The following is a 22,908-nucleotide window of genomic DNA, read 5'->3' as shown; positions in this document are numbered from 1 at the left end:
GCCCAGCTGTTACAGCAATTCTTTGTTTGCTTTTTGATGCTCCTTCACTACTCGTTTACTTCACTGTGTTAAGTCACACTTTCAGTGGTGGAAGTGATTGGTCTCAATCTCTTTATTGTTGTAGAGGAAACCTACCATTAATCTGCGTCATCTGCTATTTCAAATGCTTTAGCTTCAGCATGGAGTAGTTAACAAAAAGTTAACACCAAGTATTTAACAAAAACATTCTGTAAAATTGAGATGTGGTGGCAGGAAGTGTAGGAAGATGCTGGAATTAAAATTACACTGAACTAAAGAACGCTTATATAAAAACCTCGGGAATCTAGTTAATACTTTATAAATACATGTGTAATGTGCTAGGTGATGAATGAAATGAGCAAGAGCTATCATGGCACAGAGCATGTTTCTAGATTATCCTGTTTTTATTTAACACGTGTAGACTTGACCTTGTTTCTAGATGTGGAAAAACTTTAAAGTTCCATATGGAGGTAAAGTGTTCTCTAAACGTTTATTTCCCATCAGAAGTTACCTTCAAGTTTTTGTCTCATTTTGAACAGGAAAAACATAAAACAAAAAGGGCAATCTTCTCTTTTCCTGAAACTTTTTCTTCAACTTGGTATATACACTTTTAGTTTCTCTGTGGTTATTGTCTTACATGTCTTTAAAATGGAAATTTCCCCTAACTTCAGTTTGCTCTGTTTGGCTCAGTTACCAGCATTTGGGTCTTTTCACTGAACCTCGCAGGCGTAATTTGCTGTTACATGTGTATGACAGAGGTCTTGGGCAAGTGTCTTAGAGTGAGATGTAGGCTTGCTACCTTTATTGCGAATAATCTTCTCTAAATTCACGGTATTCTGAATAAATAGTGAACCTTGTGCTTCTGGAATGCTGTAGAAGCTCTGTCTTTGCCTGAGCTGGCTGCTGCTCAACATTTGCAGCCCATGCCCACAAAATGCCTGTAGTTCTTGTTCCCTGTAGTTCTATTAATGGGCATCTGAACTCGACCATTCATGTCAGTACTATACGAGTAATAGGAGTATGAGCAGGTACACTTAAAATCAAGGAAGTGCTTACAGGTTTTGTGTTGGAAGCAGAGAGGGGAACATGGTTACCTATTAAGGCTTTTGTCATTTAAAAGGAAATGTGGTTCTGCACAGCTTGCCTCTCTGTGCTGTCAGTGTGATGATCCTACTACTTTTCAGTGATAGCACAAAAGCAGTGTTAAGATGCCTAAGATACTAACCAGCAGAAAGGTAATTCAGGCAAAGAATACACAGCTTCCTTCCAGTTTTATATCCTGTAGGAGGAGGAGTGGGACCACAACAGCACCAATTTAAATAATCTCAAGTTTTTATGAAGCTGTGTCTGAAGTTTTCATGTGCACTGTGTGGTAAACCTCACAAGTCTTAGCTATTGAAAATAGATCTGCTCTAGAATAAATTTAATTCTTTTCAGGCTTCTAGGGTACTGAAATATTTCTATCAAATATGAAGTATAAATAAATACAGTTCCTGATCTCTGGTAGAACCTCAAAGCAAACAAACAAAATCCTGATGTTTCCTTTTTCTGTCCTTCACTTAAGGCATGGATCAAATCTTAAGAGAAAAGATGACACCCTCCCCCCCCACCCTAAATCAGCTTCCAGTGTTCATTAAATGACTTCATGTCCTAAAACAGTAATTTCAAGTATTGTCCTATTTTATTGATAGGATTTTAAATCAAGAATTTTAAGTAGTCCATTCTACTTTACATAGTGGCTAGGTTTTGAATAGGTGACTTCTCTGAAGTATCTGGAATGTGTTTAAAGTAACAGCTGCTAGCTAATAAAAAATTTTTTAAACTTCAATATAGTTTTCATCAATCATTATGCCTTATTCTTGTTTAGAAATCTCAAGTGTTTCAATGTTCAATTACTTTAATCCTTAGGAATGACAAAGATGGCCAAAATGATTGATGAGAGACAACAGGAATTAACTCACCAGGAACATAGGGTTATGCTGGTAAACTCCATGAATACAGTGAAGGAGCTATTGCCTGTACTTATTTCAGGTATTTTTTGCTTTGCTTTTTAATACCATTCTGAATTACTGTTTTGAACTGGAGTTCCAATGTCTTAGGTTTATTAAAAATAACCTCGACATCTGTAATCAGTTGCAAGTAACTGTGCTTCCTGTATTAAAACTACAATCTCTTTGAGATAAAATGGTCCATGCAAAAAAAAATGTTGCATATGAATGCAGTAGAAGGAAAACTCAACCACTGATTGGTTCTTGCATGTACCATTTTCTAATCTCTGGTATTTTCACAGCTATGAAGATTTTTGTAACCACAAAAAATTCTAAAAGCCAGGGAATAGAAGAGGCCTTGAAAAATCGCAATTTCACAGTAGAGAAAATGAGTGCTGAGATAAATGAAATAATTCGTGTATTGCAACTCACTTCCTGGGATGAAGATGCCTGGGCGAGCAAGGTATTTTCATATCTACCTTTGTATATAGAAGTCTAATTTTTGTCTGCTGTGTTTTACCCTTATAAACTTGTGCTTTTGAGACCATGGAAATATGTATTTGTGCATCAGTTTTGCAACACTGTGTAATCGCATCATATAATCTCTTCAAGGTCAAATGTCTTCAGAGATAAAGATATTGATTGTATCTTTCAAAATGAGCTTTCAATGAGCAAAGTTAAACTAGTGTGCCATTTGAAGGTGGTTCAGTGGTTTACTGCATCTCAGTGGTCAAACAGAAGATAGATTTATTCACGCTTTAGTTTTGGCATCATTAGGAAGTCCTGGAATTCCACTCAGAGAAGGATTTTTTGCCTGTGTATAACTACCCTACCAAATCATTTTTGACAGAGGAAAGTTAGGTATAAAAGTTACTGTTCTGTACATTCAACTGGTCTTGTAGCTAGGCATTCCTAAGTGAGATTGAGATTTTTCTTCTAGATCCTGCTAGAAAAGATAGGCTAATGTTGTATTCTTTGTGCAAAAGGCTTGGAATTGAGAAATTTTAGTCAATTTTGGGGGATTCCTCTTTGAACAACTGCTCCTTTTCCCCCGCCTCATTTTTATTCCGGACATATGAGAGTAAATTTCAGGTGTTCGTCTTGTCTCAAAGAAATCTGTTAGATTGAACAGGCGTTCTGGGTGAGTGTGATGCCTGTGAAGCTGGCATAGGGACAGGATCAGTTCCTTACAACTCAAGTGTTCAGCTGTGTGAGTGACTGCAACCACTTACCTGGAGCTAAGTGCTGCTCTGAAGTGATGCTGAAGCTACTGAAATGTCTGGAAGACTAAAACAGGTCTGACAGAATCATGAAAGTGTTGTGGGCTTACAAATAAATGCAGCTGCATAACTGAAATTCCTGACAAGTTCTTTTTGGTTTTTTTTTTTGAGTACTTGGAAGTAAATTGCTGAAGGTATTTTTTTAAAGGGTTAAGGCTATGAGCAACAAATAACAAAAAATTTATTGAGACCTGAAGCCAGACTATTTAGCAAACCAAGTCTTGCAGGAAATCTAACATTGATATAACCAAGACAAAAATCACTTTGGCCTATGTTGTTTGGCACTTGACCCTTAGTTTGCCTCTTGAGTTATTTTGTCACTATCACTTCCTTATTATGACTACTGTATGCATCTTTGTTTTTGTTGTCCTGTTTCTTACCCTTTTATCACCTTTAGAAGGTAAGCTTTCTTCCACACCCTCCACCTGTACCTTGTATTAAACCCCAAAAAAGCATGTCTGTGGGATTTTGTGCTGTGTGCAGACTGTGTGCTGTGCAGCTTCTTCGTGTTCCAGCTGTGACATTGGCCTATCTACTTACATATATACACACAAAGTTTTAAAAGGATCCTAACAGCTCTGTTTAGCTGTGTGTGAATTGGCTGTGACTAAGAATGGTAATTGCAAGCTGATCTGCATTAAGACTCTTTCTGAATCTGATTAGAGTTAGGGCAAGATTTTACAGCACATTCTTGCTGAATGCTTTTGTGTTAATTTGTTATTAGTCTCTGTAGTGACAAATAAAGGGTCCAGTCAGGCAGGAATGAGCTTTCTGCATGGCCAGAAAGCTTTATTAAGCCAGGAATTTTGTCTATTCCTTAGTGTTTTACCCACAGCCTGCCTTTGGTTTAGATGGTTTGTGTTCTTTAGGTCTAGGCCTAAAACTGCAGTCTTGTATGGTTGCTTTTTCAATTCAGTTTTATTTTTGGATTTAAGCTTTCCTGTATTTTATGAAACATGAATACAATTTTATTTCACACAACAAATTTGGAAATTTTTGTGGTAAAGAAAAATGTCTGTTGCAAACAGTTGGCAATTTAGCTTCAGGAAATTCTTACTCATCTTGCTAGTGAGGCAGATTAATAAAGGATTTAATTAAGAAAATAGTTGGTATTGGAAAATGTTGGTCGTTATGCTTAATGCATAGATATGTTGTGTGGATTAGTATAATCAAAGTATCATTCTGTTCTGAACTGAAAACTCTTTAGTTGCATTTTGTTTTTGAATTAAGGTATGCTGATGATTTGGAACTATAGCACTGGGCATTAATCAAACAATGATGACAAAGCATTTGAATTGAAAAATGCAGTGGGATGAAGAAGCAGAAACTAGTTTGCTAGTGGCCACCTTTTACAGACCTTACCCTGTATTTGCACACATACCTAACAATTGATTTATTATTTTGCTGGGAGGGAGATGAAGGAGCTATTTAGTTGTAGTTGAGGTCATGTTGCATGTATGTTGTGCCTGGTGGTCTAAGGAAAGATTTTCCCCATGCTTTTCTGGAATAAAGTAAGGTGTTTGGGGATGCCCAGCCTTGAATTTTTATTTGTGTAGTACATGCTATTGCTGATGTTGGACTTTATTTTATGTTTATTACTCTATCTTGAGGTATTTATACCTTGAACTATCACAATCTGTCTAGAGATAGTGGAGAATGAACAAGGTATGGAGCCAAAGTTGTAGGAGTTGTAGGTAAACTATTTTGTTGGTCTTTCTAGACTCTGGAATGCACATTATTATTACTGGATTGCAATAATCTCTGCTTACACTGGATTTTAAAAATAGTATGGTGCTTTAGAATTGAAATGCTATTTTTGGCCAAAATCTTGGGGGAAAAAAATGTATCCTTTTCTTTAATTCATAGCTTTGAACCTTTTTTCTTTGAATTTTTCATTTTAAAGAGGAATTTAATTTTCTCTTGTATATTATTAGTGCCTATTTTTAAATAAATTTGAAGTAATACTCAATGCAGACATCTTCCATTTCCATGGAATTGGAGGGAGTTAACAGCTGTAAAAAGCTGAGAAATATCTAATATCTTGCAGGATTGAACCCTGAATGGTGACTAAGCTATCTATCCTGCCAGAACACTGGCTTTGCCTATTTCTTCTAATGTTGCCTTCTTTGGTCATGAAATGCAGATATACTTAGACTAGACCACTTTATTGAGTCAGAGGTTGTGTCTACATCCAGCAAGGAATTGTGTAGGATTTATTTTGCTCTTTTGCATAGCAGAGCCAATACCACCTGCTCCCTGAATAAGCTCAAAATTCTTGGTAGTGGCAGAAATGATGCATAAAAGTGTCTTAAATAATATTTGCTTTAGGAATTGATTTGGAAAAAATCCAACTTGCTCTTTTCCCTTCAGACAGTGTTGCCCTAGTTGTTTAACTTGGTTAACTGAAATTGTTTATCTCTTCTGAAAATGTAGTAGTGCTGATTTTGTTAATGAAATTCCTTTTGCCAACAGGAAAACTGTTGGCAGGGAGAGGAGGGAAGGAATCAATTTTTGCTGATAAAACTATATAACATTTTTTTGCAGGATAGCTGTAGGATTTTAAAAAAAATTTTCATGCTTGCAACTGATACTCTGTTGGCAAATCCCAAAGAGTTAAATTTTAAACGTATTTAACTGTTTAGGGAGGAATAAGGTATTTAAACAGCTACAGAAATCAGGACTATCAAGACACTTTGAAGCAGTGAGACCTTGAGCAAGTTGCTGTGTTTTCTTAGATTACTGTTTCTGCTTTTGTCTTCCTTCTTCTTTCTTAAACAACCTGAATTGGTGGATATGTCCAGACATTTCAGTATGGCTACACCTTTGTTGGTGGCCAAGTGTATCTGACACGAGACACAGCTCTGGCAGAAACAAAAGTGCTGTACCAGCAAACCTAGTTAAGGATGCATTCTAGTCTTCTATTGCATTACTCAGCTCATTGCAGTGAAAACTCCTTATCAGGCTGAAGCTGAGAGGGATTCCTTGGGCTGTGAAGATGGTAAATTGGTGCTTTAAGAGCAGTTGTATTGAAACACTTCAACTGCTATGCTAGGATTTCACCATGTTTTCTTAAACAGGAGAAGGGGACGGTGTTTTGCCAACCTGAATGCAGATATGGGACACAGGGTAGCAGGACTTACCCTGCAGAGCAATCCAGTAATGTAACTTCAGATGGATCCTGTTGCTGCTTGGGTAGTGCTGGCAATTACAAATTCATGAATGCAAAAGCTGGAACACCCGTGATCTTGTCCTCAGATGTTAGACTTTAGATTCAGAGGCTTCTATATAATTCTGCTGAAACTGCAACCCTGCAGGCAGCTGAGACAACACAAAAGCCTGTGAGAGTAAAAAGGGAGGGACAAAGACAGTTTTCCCAACACTCTCTTCTCTGCCCACACCTATCATCTCATTGACACAATAAGAAACATCTGTTGCCTTTTAAAAAATTCATTTAGTTGTTTCAAATTATTTCTGGGTAGACAGGCCTGAATTAGACCATTCATTTCAAACTAAAGTGGCTTCAGCCTGATATAAACAACAGAAAACAGTAACACCTACTTTCATAGGTAGTAAGATTTAGATATACATTTGAAAAATTCCATTAATATTTACTTGTCTCTTATCATACATTAAACGCACAATTCTCAAGCTGTAGAGAAGATGACTTTTAAAATAATGAGCCCATCTCCCACCCCTAGCTGCATGTCCTATGTTTTGGACTTTTTTTAAACAGGTCCTGACTAAGATCTGAGATGCAGTTTCTAGATTTGAGATTGAGTCAGCCAGGTGAAAATAATTCTCCTTTCGGTACTCTCTCTCAGGCTGTGATTCAAGAACCTTTAAAAATACTCAACAGTGACACATGGCATTTTAGAAAATTGATTGCTGAATTGTATTCTAGCACCTTACGAATAGCTGACAGACCAACATGCCTGAATAAAAATACCAGAATATTCAGCGTTGTATCTTTGAGACTAAACATGCAGAATGAGCAACTCCACAAAAATGTGGGGTTTCTTTAGTGTTGTCAGGACAGCACATGCTATAGCAGATACTGACCACTGATGGTAGTAAGCTCCTATTCAAAAGGTTGGATGTGGGCAGTCTGATTCAGATGACAGCGTGAGAGCCAGGCTTGTTTTTATCATCTATATACCAATCATGGGATGTTAGATGCATTTCAAATAATTTCCATGATAAAAAGCTATTTTGGCTTTTCCACAACTTTTTATGTAGGTACTTGTTACTGTTTTCACTGTCCTGCCGTTTATGTAAGGTGGAAAACTCGTGGCCTCTAGTGGAGAGACGGCACATGAACAATGAACGGTGTGCAGAGAAATCAGAATTGGGAGGTTGTTTCTCCTGCAGCCAGAGGTGTTGGATAGTAGTGGCATACTAGTAAAACAGCTTCTTTGATGCTTCTGGCAGAGGAGTTCAGGGTTTTAAACAGTCACATGTAAATATGTGTGTTTATCTCTAAAGACATTCAACTCCGTATCTGAGACTTTCAGAAATTAGCTGTTAGTCTTATTTTTCTGTAAACAGTAACTGTTTGATTTTAAGCAGCAGAGCAGGTGAAAAATGCAGATGTGCAGCCTCTTACCCTGAATAAGTAGTAAAATTCACTGGGAAATTTCCATCTCTGGAGAGTTTACTCCAGTTACATTACAACTTTTCTATGTGCCATGATGTAAAATGGAACTAACTCCAAGATGTGTGCTTAGAGCTCCAACTTTAGAAATTAAAGCACTAGTAAATGAAGAAATAGAAAAATCACTAAAATTGCATGCATAGTTTTTGCATTTTGAGTGAAATGAAAATGTTTGTTCTAACTGGAAAGAAGCAATTATGACCTGCTAGTTTGAAAGTGGGTTTTGAACTGCTTATACGAATGTGTTTTTATAAGTAGACTCTGCTTTATAGAACTTCTATCAGCTTGGGTTGCATTGATTGCTTGTGCTTCGATTTTTTGTTTTGAGAATAATTTTGCTGGTTTCTCTTTTGTAAAGGACACTGAAGCCATGAAGAGAGCTTTAGCCTTGATAGATTCAAAGATGAATCAGGCAAAAGGTTGGCTGAGAGATCCAAATGCACCTCCAGGTAATATTTAAACAAAAATGGCAGCATAAAGTATTTTGATTTTTGAAGGCCTTATTATTTCTGTTGTTTAAGACAAAATTGTCTTTAAGCATTAATAACCCTTACATAGTGGATCATTCTGAAGGAGCCTGTATTTATTCCTTTCTTTAGATATCGGGTATTGAACAGGTTGTGTCTAATGACCTAGAAAGCTTTGCTGCTTCTCAGTGGTCTAAAAGATATATATTCTGTAGGACATACATGTTCTTAATTTGCATTCCAGCAGTAAGCCCAAAAACATAGGAATTTAATTGAACAGTACTTAATTGCAGCTGTGGCTAATATTTAAAATCTCTTCTGTTGTATTTTCAAATTTTTATAACTTGAGATTTACCTAACAGAGTCTCTTTAAGTGTTTTTCTTTCAGTCTTGACATAAAATTTCTAATATTAAAATCTGCCATAAATACTCTTAATTACAATCACCTTTACTTATATAAGGGGTTTGTTTACCTTTGTATGTATCTTTCAAGCAAATAAAATTTGGTAGAGGCCTGTTCCATTTGAATGTTGAAAGGCTTTATCAGATGAACTTCCTGTGCAATCAAAGCCAAACTACTACAGTTGGAAAAGGTGGAGTGAATTGTTGTTTTTTGGTGTATGTCTCGGTTTTTGATAAATGTACTTTCATGACTGAAATGAATGCAGTTCATATGTTGTGACATGGGGATACCAGGAGATCTCTTACACATGTCAAGGAATGTCTTTGTTGCTGTACTAACTGACCCTGCATCTCAGGGGATGCTGGTGAGCAGGCCATAAGGCAGATCCTCGATGAAGCTGGCAAAGCAGGAGAGCTGTGTGCAGGCAAAGAGCGCAGAGAGATTCTGGGCACGTGCAAAACCCTGGGGCAGATGACCGATCAGCTGGCTGACCTCCGGGCTAGGTAAAGCTCTTACTTGGGATGGACACTTCTCCAGTGCTGTTAAAATGTTTCTCCTTAACTTGCAATTGTCACTTCCTAACTTGTAGGAGAGCAGGCCAGAACTGTATTTTACCTTTTTTACTTCAATCTCTTCTTTTTTGATAAGAATAATATGTTTTAAGAAGAGAAATGTTAATTGCATAACATGATGATCAGAATTGCTCAGGTAGATAATTCCGAATTTGCTTGCTGTCAAACACATAGCCTTCCTCCAAATTAGGCAGAAACGAAATTTTAAACTCTCCTGTTAAGTCTGTTCTCCAAAGAGGATATACCCCAATTACTGTAAGATACATACATATGCTACTTTTTAGGTGTTTTTTGGGATGTTAGACCACATATGGTGGTTGTTGTTTATCCTACATTGACAAATTCTGCTGAACTTTGTGTGTCACGTGATTAAGGCAGCTAAGACATTTTATTTTATTTTTTTTTATTGACTTGCAGTCCTCACTTAGATGAGGTGAGGCTTTCACTCCTGCAGATTCTGACTCTGCAACAGTCTATAAATTAGGAGAGAAGAGGCCTTGTCTTGGGTACTTTAATGGAACAGTATCCTTAATAGCCTTACTTTGTGACACTGAAAAATATTTATTCTTCTGCGAATGCTAAGTGTCACATTCTGGAATAGGGAAAATATGCTCTTAGTTTTTATCTCTTCTGTTCCTCAGTTTTTGTTTCCTTAGGGAGAAAACAAAATCTGATTACATACTGTATCTCTTGCAACAATTGCTGGGAATACTCATAAACAGATTTTGTTGCCTCTTCACTAGAAAATAGCTTTTGTCAATCCTGAGCTGAATCTGTGGTGCTCTTCTTGTCTTGGGCAGAGGACAGGGTGCTACACCCATGGCTATGCAGAAAGCCCAGCAGGTGTCCCAGGGGCTGGACTTGCTCACTGCCAAAGTGGAGAATGCAGCTCGCAAGCTGGAGGCCATGACCAACTCTAAGCAGGCAATTGCTAAGAAGATTGATGCTGCTCAGGTACCACTAGTGGTTAATAAATACTTCAGAACATGATGACATTACTACTGTTAGAGCTGTTGTACTGAACTACTGTAGTTGCTTCCAAACAAAACACAGTTACTTGGTAGGAGGAACATAGAGGGGATACTTGCTTTAACAAAGAAAAATCTTAAATTCAGTAATTTACAGCATTCTGTGAGTTTTGCTTCAGTTGATGATCTTTTTTGGTAACTAACATGGCATTACTAAAAATGTCAAGGTTATTAAATTAAAATGATGGAACTCCCTAAATTTGCGTATAAACTAATCTGATTAAAGAAAAGAATAGAAGAGTTTCAGATTAGCAGACTTACTTGTGGATAAAACTGGAGCCCTTTCTTTGGGCTCTGTTTTAGGAGTGGAGTTCCTAAACTTTGTATTAATGACAGAACTTCGTATTAATGACAGAAGTGAAACGATGTTAATGAAACTGCATTTTCTTTGAATTGATCCTTTATTTTTGTAACTCTTAATATCCATCAGTGGTCTGTCTCTTACCCAGTAGTGATTATGATGGTCATCAAATAATAAACCTTCTATATATACACCTTATCTAAATGTGTATATATGTCTATTATTATCAATATTACATATGTATCAGATAAAATGGTAATGGGATGTTTTAGGAAGAGCTCTGTGAAAATACCCAACTGGGCTCAAGAGCATCTGTTTTCATTTTTTTTCTGAAAGCCACATATCAGTCTCTAAAGGCACTAGTTAAATTTTACTTCTAAAATATGGTTGGCAAATGTTGAGGGGAGAGAGAATGTAAAATCTTTGGGGAGATTTTATCTAGTTTGATGTTTTTTTTCAAAACAGAAAAACGATGAGGCAAGAGAATAATTTCATGGTACCTACAAAACAGAAACTGCTTTTGAGAACTACTTCCTATTAAATAAAATTTTGAAAGCTGAATTGGTATTTCTTTCTCTGTGAGAGCATGTATAGAATAAGCATCACTTTTTGTCTTCACTTGTACACAACTTCTTTCTATGAAGAATTGGCTTGCAGATCCTAATGGGGGCAGTGAAGGAGAAGAGCATATTCGGGGAATTATGGCTGAAGCAAGGAAAGTTGCAGAACTGTGTGAGGAGCCTAAAGAAAGAGATGATATCCTTCGTTCCTTGGGGGAAATCTCTGCTTTGACAGCCAAGCTGTCAGATCTGCGACGACAGTAAGTATTAGTTTTATCACCGTTTATTTATTTGAATGGCTTTCATGTGCAGTTCACGGTGCTGAGCAAGATCAGAATATTGATGATGATAATAAACCCTTTTTAGTTGTTCAGCCTAGTGATTTCTATCTCAAAGCCTAACTTGCACTAGCTTCCTTAAAAAAAGGTAGCCAGAGACATATTACATGGAAGTATTTTCTTTCTACTGCCTATGGAATATTTGACAAGCAAACTGAAGCCAAAAGTGAGCTTGTTTGTACTGTCAAAACAACAAGGTAATGGGAAATATAAGTTTGGTTATACAGATGGATGTCATCACTGTTTTTTGCTAAGCAGCTTACTAATATCAAGGTGGAATATCTTCCACTTCGATCACTGTAAGTGTTTTAAGCTGTAACTGATGCCTTTTCTTGGTCTTAAAGTCAAGAGTCAAATACTGTTAGAAAGGAAAAAGGGATTTTACCTTGATATTTATTTTAAGGATCCTTAGGTGCACATGTCCAGGTCTAATGCACTGAAATGCACACTGCAATGCACCCCCAAAAGATCTGGTATAACATTACAGGTCTTACTAATTAGGATATCTATCCAAAATTCCCCAATGAGAGGCTTGAATGAGCCCCCCCCCCCCCCCTCAAGGAGCCTTCCCCTGGATGGTTCTATCTTAGTTTACAGAATATGTTCTGGAGAGGACCTTGGGGTCTGGGGCACACTAACCCCTACCTACGAAGCTTCTAAAATGTTTCATCTCTCAGCTGAACAAACAAGTCCAAGAATGTAGGCAAAAAGCACTAAGAATACAGAAGTTATAAAAAGGTATAACAGGGGTATAAAAGAAAAGGCAAAAAATCATCATGGCATCATAACTACAAATGATACAAAAGATAAGATTTTCAGAAATTATATTTCTGTATCGGTTTTGCAAAGAGGCTGATTGAGAATGGCAGAGGAGAAACAGTTATTGTACAGACTGCGATCTTCGTCTAAGGCTGGTTGCAATACAGCAATAAATATTTCTCTTGCTCCATTAGTTAGTTGTTTTAATCAAGTTTTTATTGAGCTTTAGCTGCAGTAGGTCTTAATGTGCTATCTTTTGTCAAGTTTATATATAGCCTTTGGTCTGTGGCTGCTTACTTTTCTGCTTGTAATCTGTATGGCATGATAGCAGTTGCTTGTAAGACAGCCATGGAAATGGGAAATCAGTTCATACACCAGTATTGGCAATGGCAGTACCGTGCCTTCCCCCACCTCAGTGCTGTGCTGAACATATGGAATATCCAGGTACCACAGCAGAGAACTGCTCCTCAGAGTCTCAACTCAAGTGTCAAAGTCAACCTTATTTAGAAAGACCAAGTACCTTTCATTGTGTCTTCCTGCTGAATTTGAGACAATCTGTAAATGATCTTTATATGACTATACTCTTTTTTTTTTTTTTTTTTTTTTAAATACTTAGTGGGAAAGGTGACTCTCCTGAGGCTCGTGCTTTGGCTAAGCAAATAGCTACATCACTTCAGAATTTACAGTCCAAAACAAACAGGGCTGTAGCAAATACTAGGCCAGTTAAAGCAGCTGTCCATTTGGAGGGCAAGATTGAGCAAGCTCAGAGGTGGATAGACAATCCTACAGTTGCTGATCGGGGAGTAGGTAAGTGTTTCTCTGTGATTTTCCCCCCAGTTTTACAATCAAACTTGTTACTAATTTTTGTGGTGGAAACTACTGCTCCTGAGGATGCATTGAATGTTCACTGATGTGGAGACTTGAAGATTTATAGCTAAGTCATGACTTAGATTATAGAATTAAGAAAATTATAGAAATAAGCTGGCCCATGATTCTCTTTGTGTTGTTTCCTAAAGAATGGGAGAACATGTGCTGTAGAGAAGACAAACTTAAGATTGCTACTTGCTTTTCTTATTATGCAAATATTGTATCTCAAATTTGAATTTATACCTACTCCAGAAAATTGAGTAATTAACTCCTTCAGAGAAGAGAAAAACACTCATAAACCTGACCTAAAAGTATCACTTCTTGTATGGTTTCTGGGTTATCTGAGGAGAATGCTAATAATTAAAGAGAAAGGGGATCTGATAATCCCAGTATGCTCTCAATGAGAGCATGTGGTTCAGGAGTTGCTGGCACTTGGCAGGATACTCATAAGAAAAGTAAGTTAAGAATACAAGAGATGGCAGCAGTGCTGAGTGATTCTTGGATAGTCCGGTGCTGTGACAACTTCATAAGTAATTTTAAGGTTGATCACTAGCTTGGATTACTTGTGGGTTAGCATTATCTTAAAATTATTCTTCAGTAGGTCTTTGATGGACTTAATACACAATGAGTTCCTTTAAAAGAATACTGCTGTTGTATTCTTGAAAGAATAGAGAATTACATTCCTGTGAATGAGCAGGAAGCATCTGTAAGTGAATGAAGGAAATTACCCATGCTAAAAATAAATTTTTTTACAGAAAAACTTTCAACACACTGTGGAGGCTTTGTAAGGTGTTCCCTACCCCCACTGTCCCCTCCAATCCAGATTACTTGACACTTCTTACTTATGGCTTCTGGAATTCTTGGAGAGGGCATTTGGCTTTTTAAGTTATGTTTTCTACTTGTCTTTTCATTCCCTCTTGCTGCGTGTCTTCTAATGATGTGGGGATGAATTGCAGTACTTGGAATTTGCAAGTGCTTTCTATTGGAGTTAACAGATCAGTTATGTAGAAGTACCTGACAGCTGCCATGGTTAATTTTTGTCAGACCACTCTAGTTAAAAAGGATGCATCTCTAGCCAGAGTTGGTAAATTAAGCAAAAAGAAACTGGAGACAGTTGAATTCCTCTGTGGTTTCGAACTGTAATTACTCAATGATAAACTGCAGAAGATCTTTTCTACCACCTAGACAAGTGTTCTGAAAACCCCAAGAATTCGGATGTGTGCATATACGTGTGCAGCTCTTTGTAGTGCCCCGGTTTCTGTGCCACTGCATGTTAATGGCCGGTGCCCTGTCCCCCTGCAGGCCAGGCGGCCATCCGGGGCCTGGTTGCCGAAGGCCGGCGTTTAGCCAATGTCATGATGGGACCGTACCGGCAGGACCTGCTGGCCAAGTGTGACCGCGTGGACCAGCTCTCTGCCCAGCTGGCTGACCTGGCGGCGCGAGGGGAGGGCGAGTCCCCCCAGGCCAGGGCCATCGCTGCTCAGCTCCAGGACTCGCTGAAGGTAAGCACCTGCTCTCGTGCAGGCAAGCACATGATACACGGGAGCACTTCTCTCCTCTGGGGAAGCCTTGTGTGTGAGAGGCATCTATGAAAACAAAAATGCAGCTAAGGACCTATTGGTTTAGCTGAGGTGTTTAAAGCAAATTTTCTAGAAAGGCCTTGTTATCATGCCATAGGGGTTAATTTCAAATGAACAATTTGGAAGGAAAATTCAAGTCTCTCTTAAAAGGAAATAGTATGCTAGCATTGCAGATTTGAGGGACAAGGTCTCGAATCATGCTGTTCATAGCTTCTAATGCTGCTTCAAGGAGTGGTACGTAAGCTTTGTATAGTTCTAATTATGTAAAAAGTGATTAATTGGTCACACTTTTAAGGTAATTCTATCTTAATGTCTGCCATTGGAATGGGCATTTTTCTTGTAAAAGAAGGTTTTATGGGATTTGAACCCCTACAACTTTATATCCTTCTATCATATGGTAATAATTTTCCACTTTTTTAAGGATCTTAAAACACGAATGCAAGAGGCAATGACCCAGGAAGTTTCTGATGTTTTTAGTGACACCACAACTCCTATTAAATTGTTAGCAGTAGCAGCCACCGCTCCCTCTGATGCTCCCAACAGAGATGAGGCAAGTATACCCAAGTATACTTTCTTTCCATGTACAGGTTCAGCTGTTGTTTAATTTTACCTGAATTGGTATTTTGAAAAATAAATCAGTGTTCTGAAAAATGAATTGGTATTTTTTTATTTTAAGTTTGTGATGCTTACTAATTCTGGCTACATAATGTTTACTATGCAAATCTCTCTGGACTCCTGGAGACTGTGAATTGTATAACCCTGGAAACAGTGGTAACAGTAATAACATTCAATAAATGGCAAAAATGTCTCCCTGTGTTGTTGGTACCACATGGCCTTCAGTGGGCTAAAAATTCTTGTGCAAAAACCACTGACACACTAGTTGGTAGTTTTTTATATCTCAGCATTACATAAGCTGATTACAATGGTCAAATTCATGCCAGAATTAATCAACAGATTACCCGTTTCTCTTGCTGGATATTGTTTCCTGTACTTCAAAGCCACTGGCTGCAAATGAAGTACCTAAAATGCAGTGTCTGGAAGTTCTGTTTGGCTACTTTGGCTTTTGGCTACATGATCAAAATAATTCCCAAGGCCTTGGAGAATTCAGCTTTATGGCAGGATAGCTTTTTGTCCAAGTGTTCTGTTCCTTGAATATCTAAGGACTGTGAAAGGAGGTAATTTTTTTCCAGTGTGAATTTTTGGGGTGAACCCCCTTATTTATCTTTCTAATATAGTTACTTTTGGATTATGGGTTTGAAGATAAATCTCTGAGCTAAAATAGTTTTAATAGAGTATTTCTTGCAGCAGTAGTCATCAGGAATTACTGAACTTCATACCTTGAAACTATAAAGTGTGTATATATCTCCTTAGTTGTCCCACTGAGTAAGTAAAGAAGCAAGTCTGGTAATGTAAAGATTAAAAAAATCAAATGCCTTCAAAGCTTTTGTGTCCTTTTGCATTCTCTCAGGATGAATTAAGTAGGGATGTTATGAAGGTGTCTCTGACACTTGAAAGAAATTTTGTATTCTGTTAAGGTCGGTAGGGCTTTTTAAAATGTTTTTTTTTCCTCTTCTGACAACTAGGTGTTTGATGAAAGAGCAGCAAACTTTGAAAACCATGCTGCTAGACTGGGAGCTACAGCAGAAAAAGCGGCTGCAGTTGGAACTGCCAATAAAACCACTGTGGAGGGCATTCAGGCAACAGTGAAATCAGCAAGGGAACTCACCCCACAGGTGCTTGCTGGGTTTGAAGAGCTGTTAAAAGGGCTGGGGATGACCTCTGGGGATTTTCCTTATGCTTCTCTTCTAGAAGAAAGATTTTAATACCAACAAGGAACATAGTGCTGACACTCTTAAAATGGGAATGGCAAACACTTGTATACATTATACTAAGTAGAACAAAATGATCAAATGACATGTTTTACTCTTCAGCTCTTGGATAGAAGTGTCTGTGACTTGAAACAAAATGATTTTGGGGCTTGGTAAAATAAGTAAGTAGGAAAAATGCTCTCTTTTTTTTTCAAAATAAACTTTTATCTAAATGTTGGTAGTGTGATAAATAGTGCACTTTAGTACTTTCAGGAGTTGTTTGTAAGATAGATTAGTAGGTAGTTGAAGTTCCAGGAGAAAGTATTTGTGCCAGCTAATTTCAGAAGCATGGTAGATCTTCAAGGAGCTAGATGTTGCTCTAGAATTAATGAACTAGTTTTTCAAATGTGGAGCTACACATCCAGTCCTGAAAAAACAAATGCATTTTCAAGAATATGTGTAATGTTGATGTGTACTGATAATTAAAAATGTCTTCTGTTGGCAGGTAGTATCAGCAGCTCGTATCCTCCTGAGAAATCCTGGAAATCAGGCTGCTTACGAACATTTTGAAACCATGAAAAACCAATGGATTGATAATGTAGAAAAAATGACAGGTAAAGTAGGAATTTCTGTTGACGATCCTACCTATGGCTAACTAGCTTGTATAGATTTTTCTCCATTCTGTGTGGGTTGATGAAACATGCAAAAAATAATGACTGATTAAAAATAAATTAAGAGAAGTGGGAATGTGCTCTCTGACTCCACGAATATGTATATGTTAGAGGATACACAAAATAGCTGACTTCTTATGTGTTAATACTGAGCTGTAGGGGAGCAAATCCTGCTTTAGTTCTTTTTTTGGGAAAATCAGAATATCATCATTTTTTATTGCAGCTGCTATTATAGCAGTATATCACTGTGACAACTTGAGGTTTTCTTCTGTATAATCTTGGCATGTTGAAATAGGACAGATAATTAACTGAAGGAAAGAAAACATGTTCAAAATACTGTAACAGCCCAATGAATGCAGAGAATAAGACAAAGCTACTGATCCTGCTGAGGCACTGAAATATTCCAGTCCTTCCCAAGGGCAGATCCTTTGCACTGACCTGCTGAACAGCTGAATGTATAGTACCTCCTCCTTCATCCCAGTAATTAAATCCTGGGTATTTTAAATCTCACTGCCTTGTCACTGTGAATCACCCCTATGTAAAAAGCACAGCCAGAAGGATATTTCCTTTGGAATGAATGGGAGAATACAAAAAGTACTGAATATGCTTAAAGAAATTTGGTGTGAAGAAAGAATCTCTGCTGCATATACTACGTAAGACAGTTCTTGAGTGAAACAACATTCCATGGTAGAGGAGGAGGAGCTTGGGGTGTCATTAACAAGCTTCAGCATGATTACTGTCGCAGAGGTACAACAGAATCAGAAATTAAACTGCAGTAGTACATTTGGGCTGATTTCCATGCACTTCTCTGCTCTTCTCACACCCCAGTTTTAAAATACTTACTTTTCTGGTTTTGAACTATCTTTGGAATACCAAATATCCCTTTCCACAGATGAAACTAGAATATTAATGTGTTTAACTTTTCTTCTAGGGTTGGTGGATGAAGCCATTGATACTAAATCTCTGTTGGATGCATCAGAAGAGGCTATTAAGAAGGACCTGGATAAATGTAAAGTTGCAATGGCCAACATGCAACCTCAGATGCTGGTAGCTGGTGCCACCAGCATTGCCAGACGAGCAAACCGTATCCTGCTGGTCGCAAAACGGGAGGTGGAAAACTCAGAAGACCCTAAATTTCGGGAGGCTGTTAAAGCAGCCTCTGATGAGCTGAGCAAAACTATATCACCCATGGTAATGGATGCTAAAGCTGTGGCAGGCAACATTTCTGATCCTGGTAAGGATTCAGTCAGCTAATTTAAAATGTGCCTTTTACTGACGAGAGATGATGTAAAGTAGTGCTCATTTTTTCTTATACAGCTGTATATCTCCTTTTATGTAAATATTGTGTACACTTACATCTCAGAATGATGAAATCAAGCTCACACCATTAACTGCTGCATCCTGCTGTTCTAAAACGCAATCAGAGGCCTTTAGCATATTCAAGGAAAAAGCATTCTAGTATGATATGCCATTTCATATCCTTAATTAGAAGCATTTGTTCCTAGTTTTAAGTAGTATTACTTTATATTAAAAAAATTACACAATTTTTTTTTACTCTAAAAGTTGTTCAGGGAATTACTTTGGCTATTGACAGTGATTATTACTCAGCCAAGGCTTTATTTTATGCATGTTGCAGATGACACTAATATTTCAATTCAATTCATGCAAATCCACTGTAAACAATTTGGTAGTTTTTAAACACAAATATAAGTGTACTTGGCACAGTACATTATAGAAGTAATTTTTGGGGGTAGTATTCTAAACATTACCGATTCTATTAAGTTGGTGTTAAACTAGTAATGAAATTTTTGTTTAGGTTTGCAGAAGCGTTTCTTGGATTCTGGATACAAAATTCTGGGAGCTGTGGCCAAAGTCAGAGAAGCCTTCCAGCCTCAGGAACCAGATTTTCCTCCTCCTCCTCCTGACCTTGAGCACCTTCATGTAAGTGCAGCTAGTTTGTAATAAAATACGCAGTTGTCATTGATGTGTGGACTGAAATTACTTAAGCATATTACTATTCATTAGAAATAAAAGGTATTGTCTGGCTGGCCATGCATACAAGTAGCCTCAAGTCTAAAAAATACCAGTCCAGCATTCAAAAGGAAAGATTAAAACGTGGTATTTTCTTTAACAGGATGCACTTGAAAAACTGGAAAAAGACCTGAGGTCATACAGTCATGTCTTGCCATGACACCACCCTTTACTCAATCTTTACTCTTTCATTGCACTGATGTTTGCCTTCCCTAGCTGACGGATGAGCTCGCTCCTCCAAAACCACCGCTGCCAGAAGGTGAGGTCCCCCCGCCCAGACCACCACCACCTGAAGAAAAGGATGAAGAGTTCCCAGAGCAAAAAGCTGGAGAAGCAATCAATCAACCCATGATGATGGCTGCTAGACAGTTGCATGATGAAGCCCGGAAATGGTCTAGCAAGGTAAGAAGTTGTTGTAAGTGTTTTGTGCTAAAAGGATTCTCTTTTATTTTTATTTTCAGGATCAGAGTGTTTTTTCTTATGACAGTATCTTTCATAGACTAAATAGTAAAAGCACTGCTCAAGTTCAGAGTGAACTAGGGTCAACTGTTCTAACACTTAGAATTGCTAGAATGCTTTATTAACATACCCCTGGGGACACAAATATGCCCTGTATGCTAAGCTGTTTGTGATCCTTGGTGTTGGTATTGCCTAGAGAGTAACTAATACTTATGCCTGTGCAGGCTGACAAGCTGATTGCTATATTTAAGTGACTTTGAAAAGTCTGTATGGAAAAATCAGTATGGATGTTGCAGATACCAGCTGCAGGGATCATGAGCTGGTTTGTCTTTATTCTGGAAGAAGCTGCAAGGTACTTTGCAGTTAATGTGATGCATTTATGATGGGAAGAATGACCACATATAGGTGGCCTGGTCTCATTCTTTTTTGGAGTGAGTCACATTCCCTATTAAGGCTGAAATCCTGAATTTCCTTCCCATTTCAGTGCTGTGATGAAGAAGTGTGAATTTGTCAGTCTTGTAAATGCTAACATCGCTTTGTTTTGCTTTTCTCTCATCTCCTCCTTCTCTTCCCCAAGAGCTACATTTTTCCTCTGGCAGAAGCTGAGTGCTGAGTAAGAACTTCAGAGATTTAGGCTTCTGCAAGTGTAAATTAAAGGGTCACAATTTGGCTTTTAAAATCTTACCCTTTCTCTGCACTAAATTAGGTGGTAAGGAGACAGACTTGAATAGCTTACAGAATCAACTTTAGTGCTATGGGCTAAAGGAACATCTGTTTTGGAAGTACAGATAAAATACAAAAGTTTCTGCAAATCAGTTTGGGTGTCTCTTATGCAAGATCAGAAGCTTTATTTTCCCCATACTTCCAGATATCCCAAACACATTTTTATATTACTAAAGGGACAGTACTGGAATGTATTAGTGATTTCAGAAGGTAATTTTAAGGCTAAAAGCCTTAATTTCAGTTTCCTAAAAGTGTTTTGATGTTGAAATCCCAGAACTGGTAACGTAACAATAGAGAGTAGGTAATAAAATGCCTTTACCATATATACACTATATGCATTCTAAATTAAATAGTGCAAAGCCAAGCACCAGTCCTTAAAACTCCTTGCTGATTATGAAAGAGCTCCAAGCTCAGAAACTTTAGATTATAAAACACTCTGTTCATTGCTGCTTCTTTAATTTGAGACCAAGAAAGTTAGCCTGGCAATTGTCCTTCTAATTCTTTAGCAGTAGGAGTTTAGTTATTCTCACAGTATGTGTTGGGAGAAGTTGTTTTAAAAACACTTCTGTAGTCTCTGAACTCACCTGATTGGCTGGAAGAGAGATTGATGGACAGTGCTACTGAGAAATATGGAGTAGATCTGGAAAAACAGAACTATAAGGTCTTGCTCATATGAAGTCACAACAGACTGTGTGTCAACTGTCTTTTGCCTTTTTGCAGAATCACTTTAGTCTACTGGTACTTCACCTGTAGGAAAGTGGGGGGGTGGGTGAACAAGTACTTAGTCTTTGAAAAATGGTGTAACATTGTTCATTCTTGTAAGAATGAAAATCTGATTTTTCTCCTTCTTTACAAAAGCTCCTCTTCACTGAGTGGCTTCTGGGCTTTCATGTACTCCATTTTTCTCATGGAGCACCAGCTGAACAATGTCTATTGCTTTAGCTTCCCCCTCATTTGGATAATCAGAAAATGAGGGATATTTGGATACTTTTCATTAGATTAAGACTTAAATAAAAGCTGCCTTTGAAGGTGAGATGATTTGGCCTTACAAGTGTTACAACTTCCAAAATTCCTGTATGTTGTTGTTGACATAGATGGGGTTTTTTTCTATAAAATGCTGTATCTTAAGCAAAACACAGTTGCAAATGCAGAGTTTTTGGTAAGGGTACCTTTACTTTTATCACACTTGGCTTTAGTTGAACAAATAGTTATTAAACTTGTAGACTATTTCTGTATTGAAATGTTGCTGTCTTATTAATGCCTGTATTGTTATACCTCTTACCTCTTCCTTGAGATCTTCTCTAACAAAATTTATTTGCTTGAACCCTCTTTTTTTTTTTGTTTTGAAGGTAACAGATACAACATATTGTGGCAAAACAATATCATATATTTCATAATCCTCCTTTTTAATTAATTCCATTTCAGTCTGCTTTAAGAACTGTAATTCACAGTATTCATGGCATTCAGCATCACCTCTTCTTTTTCCAACCTGGTGTTGCTCTTTTACATGTTCTGTGTGGTACCTCAGTACTCGCTTCTACAGCGTCTCCCATCCCATCTCTTTTTATTACTCTACAGCAGTGTCAGTGGTTTTTCTGTGCTCCTGCTATCTGCTCTTATCACATACATGAATGGGCTTCCAAACAAAGCTTTGTATCTGCACAAATAACAGAGTCATCAGCTGCTGTGCCTGCTCCTGTGCAGTCAGAACGGCTTCCATTGAGACAGAAAATCCATTCATTTCATTGTTGGCTTGCTAGTAAAATGTTGTTCTGTGGGTCAGTCTCTGTATGAGCTGAATGCTCAGATGGAAAATGCTGCTGCATATTTGAATTGTAACTTCTTAATATTTTTCCTAACTTTGGTTAACAGGTGAACTGTTTCTTTCTGCTATATTCCTTCCCCTCCTCCCCTTGACCTGATCCTAGAGCTGCCTTCTCAGATCCTGAGAGGCCAAGAGGATGTTTTGGTCACTAAAACTGCTCAGTTTGTGCTCTTCTACCAAATTCTGCTTCTTGTACTAACTGTCCCGTTTCTCCACCCTTGCTGCCACCTGCAAAGCCTGATGTGACTGTGATTAATGAAGCGGCTGAGGCTGGTGTAGATATAGATGAGGAGGATGATGCAGATGTTGAATTCACTCTCCCCTATGACATTGAAGATGATTACGAGCCTGAGCTGCTGTTAATGCCAACCAATCAGCCCGTTAACCAGCCCATTCTGGCTGCTGCTCAGTCTCTACATCAGGAAGCAACCAAGTGGTCTAGTAAGGTACTCCTGAGTCCCCGGGGACTGATCCGCGTGCATCCGGCCACTTGGAACGCTGACACATTTGCATCACTCTTGATCCCTGCTGGGCCCCACCATCCTGAATGAATAAGTGTATCTGCACTTCATTTTAAGG

At 38.0% G+C, this 22,908-nt stretch overlaps 1 protein-coding gene across 3 annotated transcripts in view; it reads left to right on the top strand.

The window, feature by feature from the left end:
• The window catches only part of VCL (vinculin), a 60,361-nt gene that overhangs the window by 31,228 nt on the left and 6,225 nt on the right, over positions 1 to 22,908 (top strand). For 2 of the 3 annotated variants that reach the window (XM_042018633.1, XM_042018635.1), the window contains exons 5-19: positions 1,927 to 2,049; positions 2,309 to 2,469; positions 8,296 to 8,386; positions 9,163 to 9,310; positions 10,180 to 10,333; positions 11,353 to 11,528; positions 12,982 to 13,172; positions 14,535 to 14,734; positions 15,234 to 15,362; positions 16,396 to 16,545; positions 17,126 to 17,234; positions 18,223 to 18,525; positions 19,108 to 19,232; positions 19,539 to 19,724; positions 22,566 to 22,775. In XM_042018633.1, the coding sequence (XP_041874567.1) occupies positions 1,927 to 2,049; positions 2,309 to 2,469; positions 8,296 to 8,386; positions 9,163 to 9,310; positions 10,180 to 10,333; positions 11,353 to 11,528; positions 12,982 to 13,172; positions 14,535 to 14,734; positions 15,234 to 15,362; positions 16,396 to 16,545; positions 17,126 to 17,234; positions 18,223 to 18,525; positions 19,108 to 19,232; positions 19,539 to 19,724; positions 22,566 to 22,775 (2,456 nt within the window). The remainder of the gene's footprint in view (positions 1 to 1,926; positions 2,050 to 2,308; positions 2,470 to 8,295; positions 8,387 to 9,162; positions 9,311 to 10,179; positions 10,334 to 11,352; positions 11,529 to 12,981; positions 13,173 to 14,534; positions 14,735 to 15,233; positions 15,363 to 16,395; positions 16,546 to 17,125; positions 17,235 to 18,222; positions 18,526 to 19,107; positions 19,233 to 19,538; positions 19,725 to 22,565; positions 22,776 to 22,908) is intronic. The other variant, XM_042018634.1, reaches the window with a different exon arrangement.

This window comes from Corvus kubaryi, unplaced genomic scaffold, assembly GCF_017639235.1.
Source record: "Corvus kubaryi isolate FWS band 111438036 unplaced genomic scaffold, C.kubaryi_AGA036_p1.0 138, whole genome shotgun sequence".
In the NCBI taxonomy this organism is placed as follows: Eukaryota; Metazoa; Chordata; class Aves; order Passeriformes; family Corvidae; genus Corvus; species Corvus kubaryi.
This window is presented reverse-complemented; position numbering and strand designations above follow the sequence as displayed.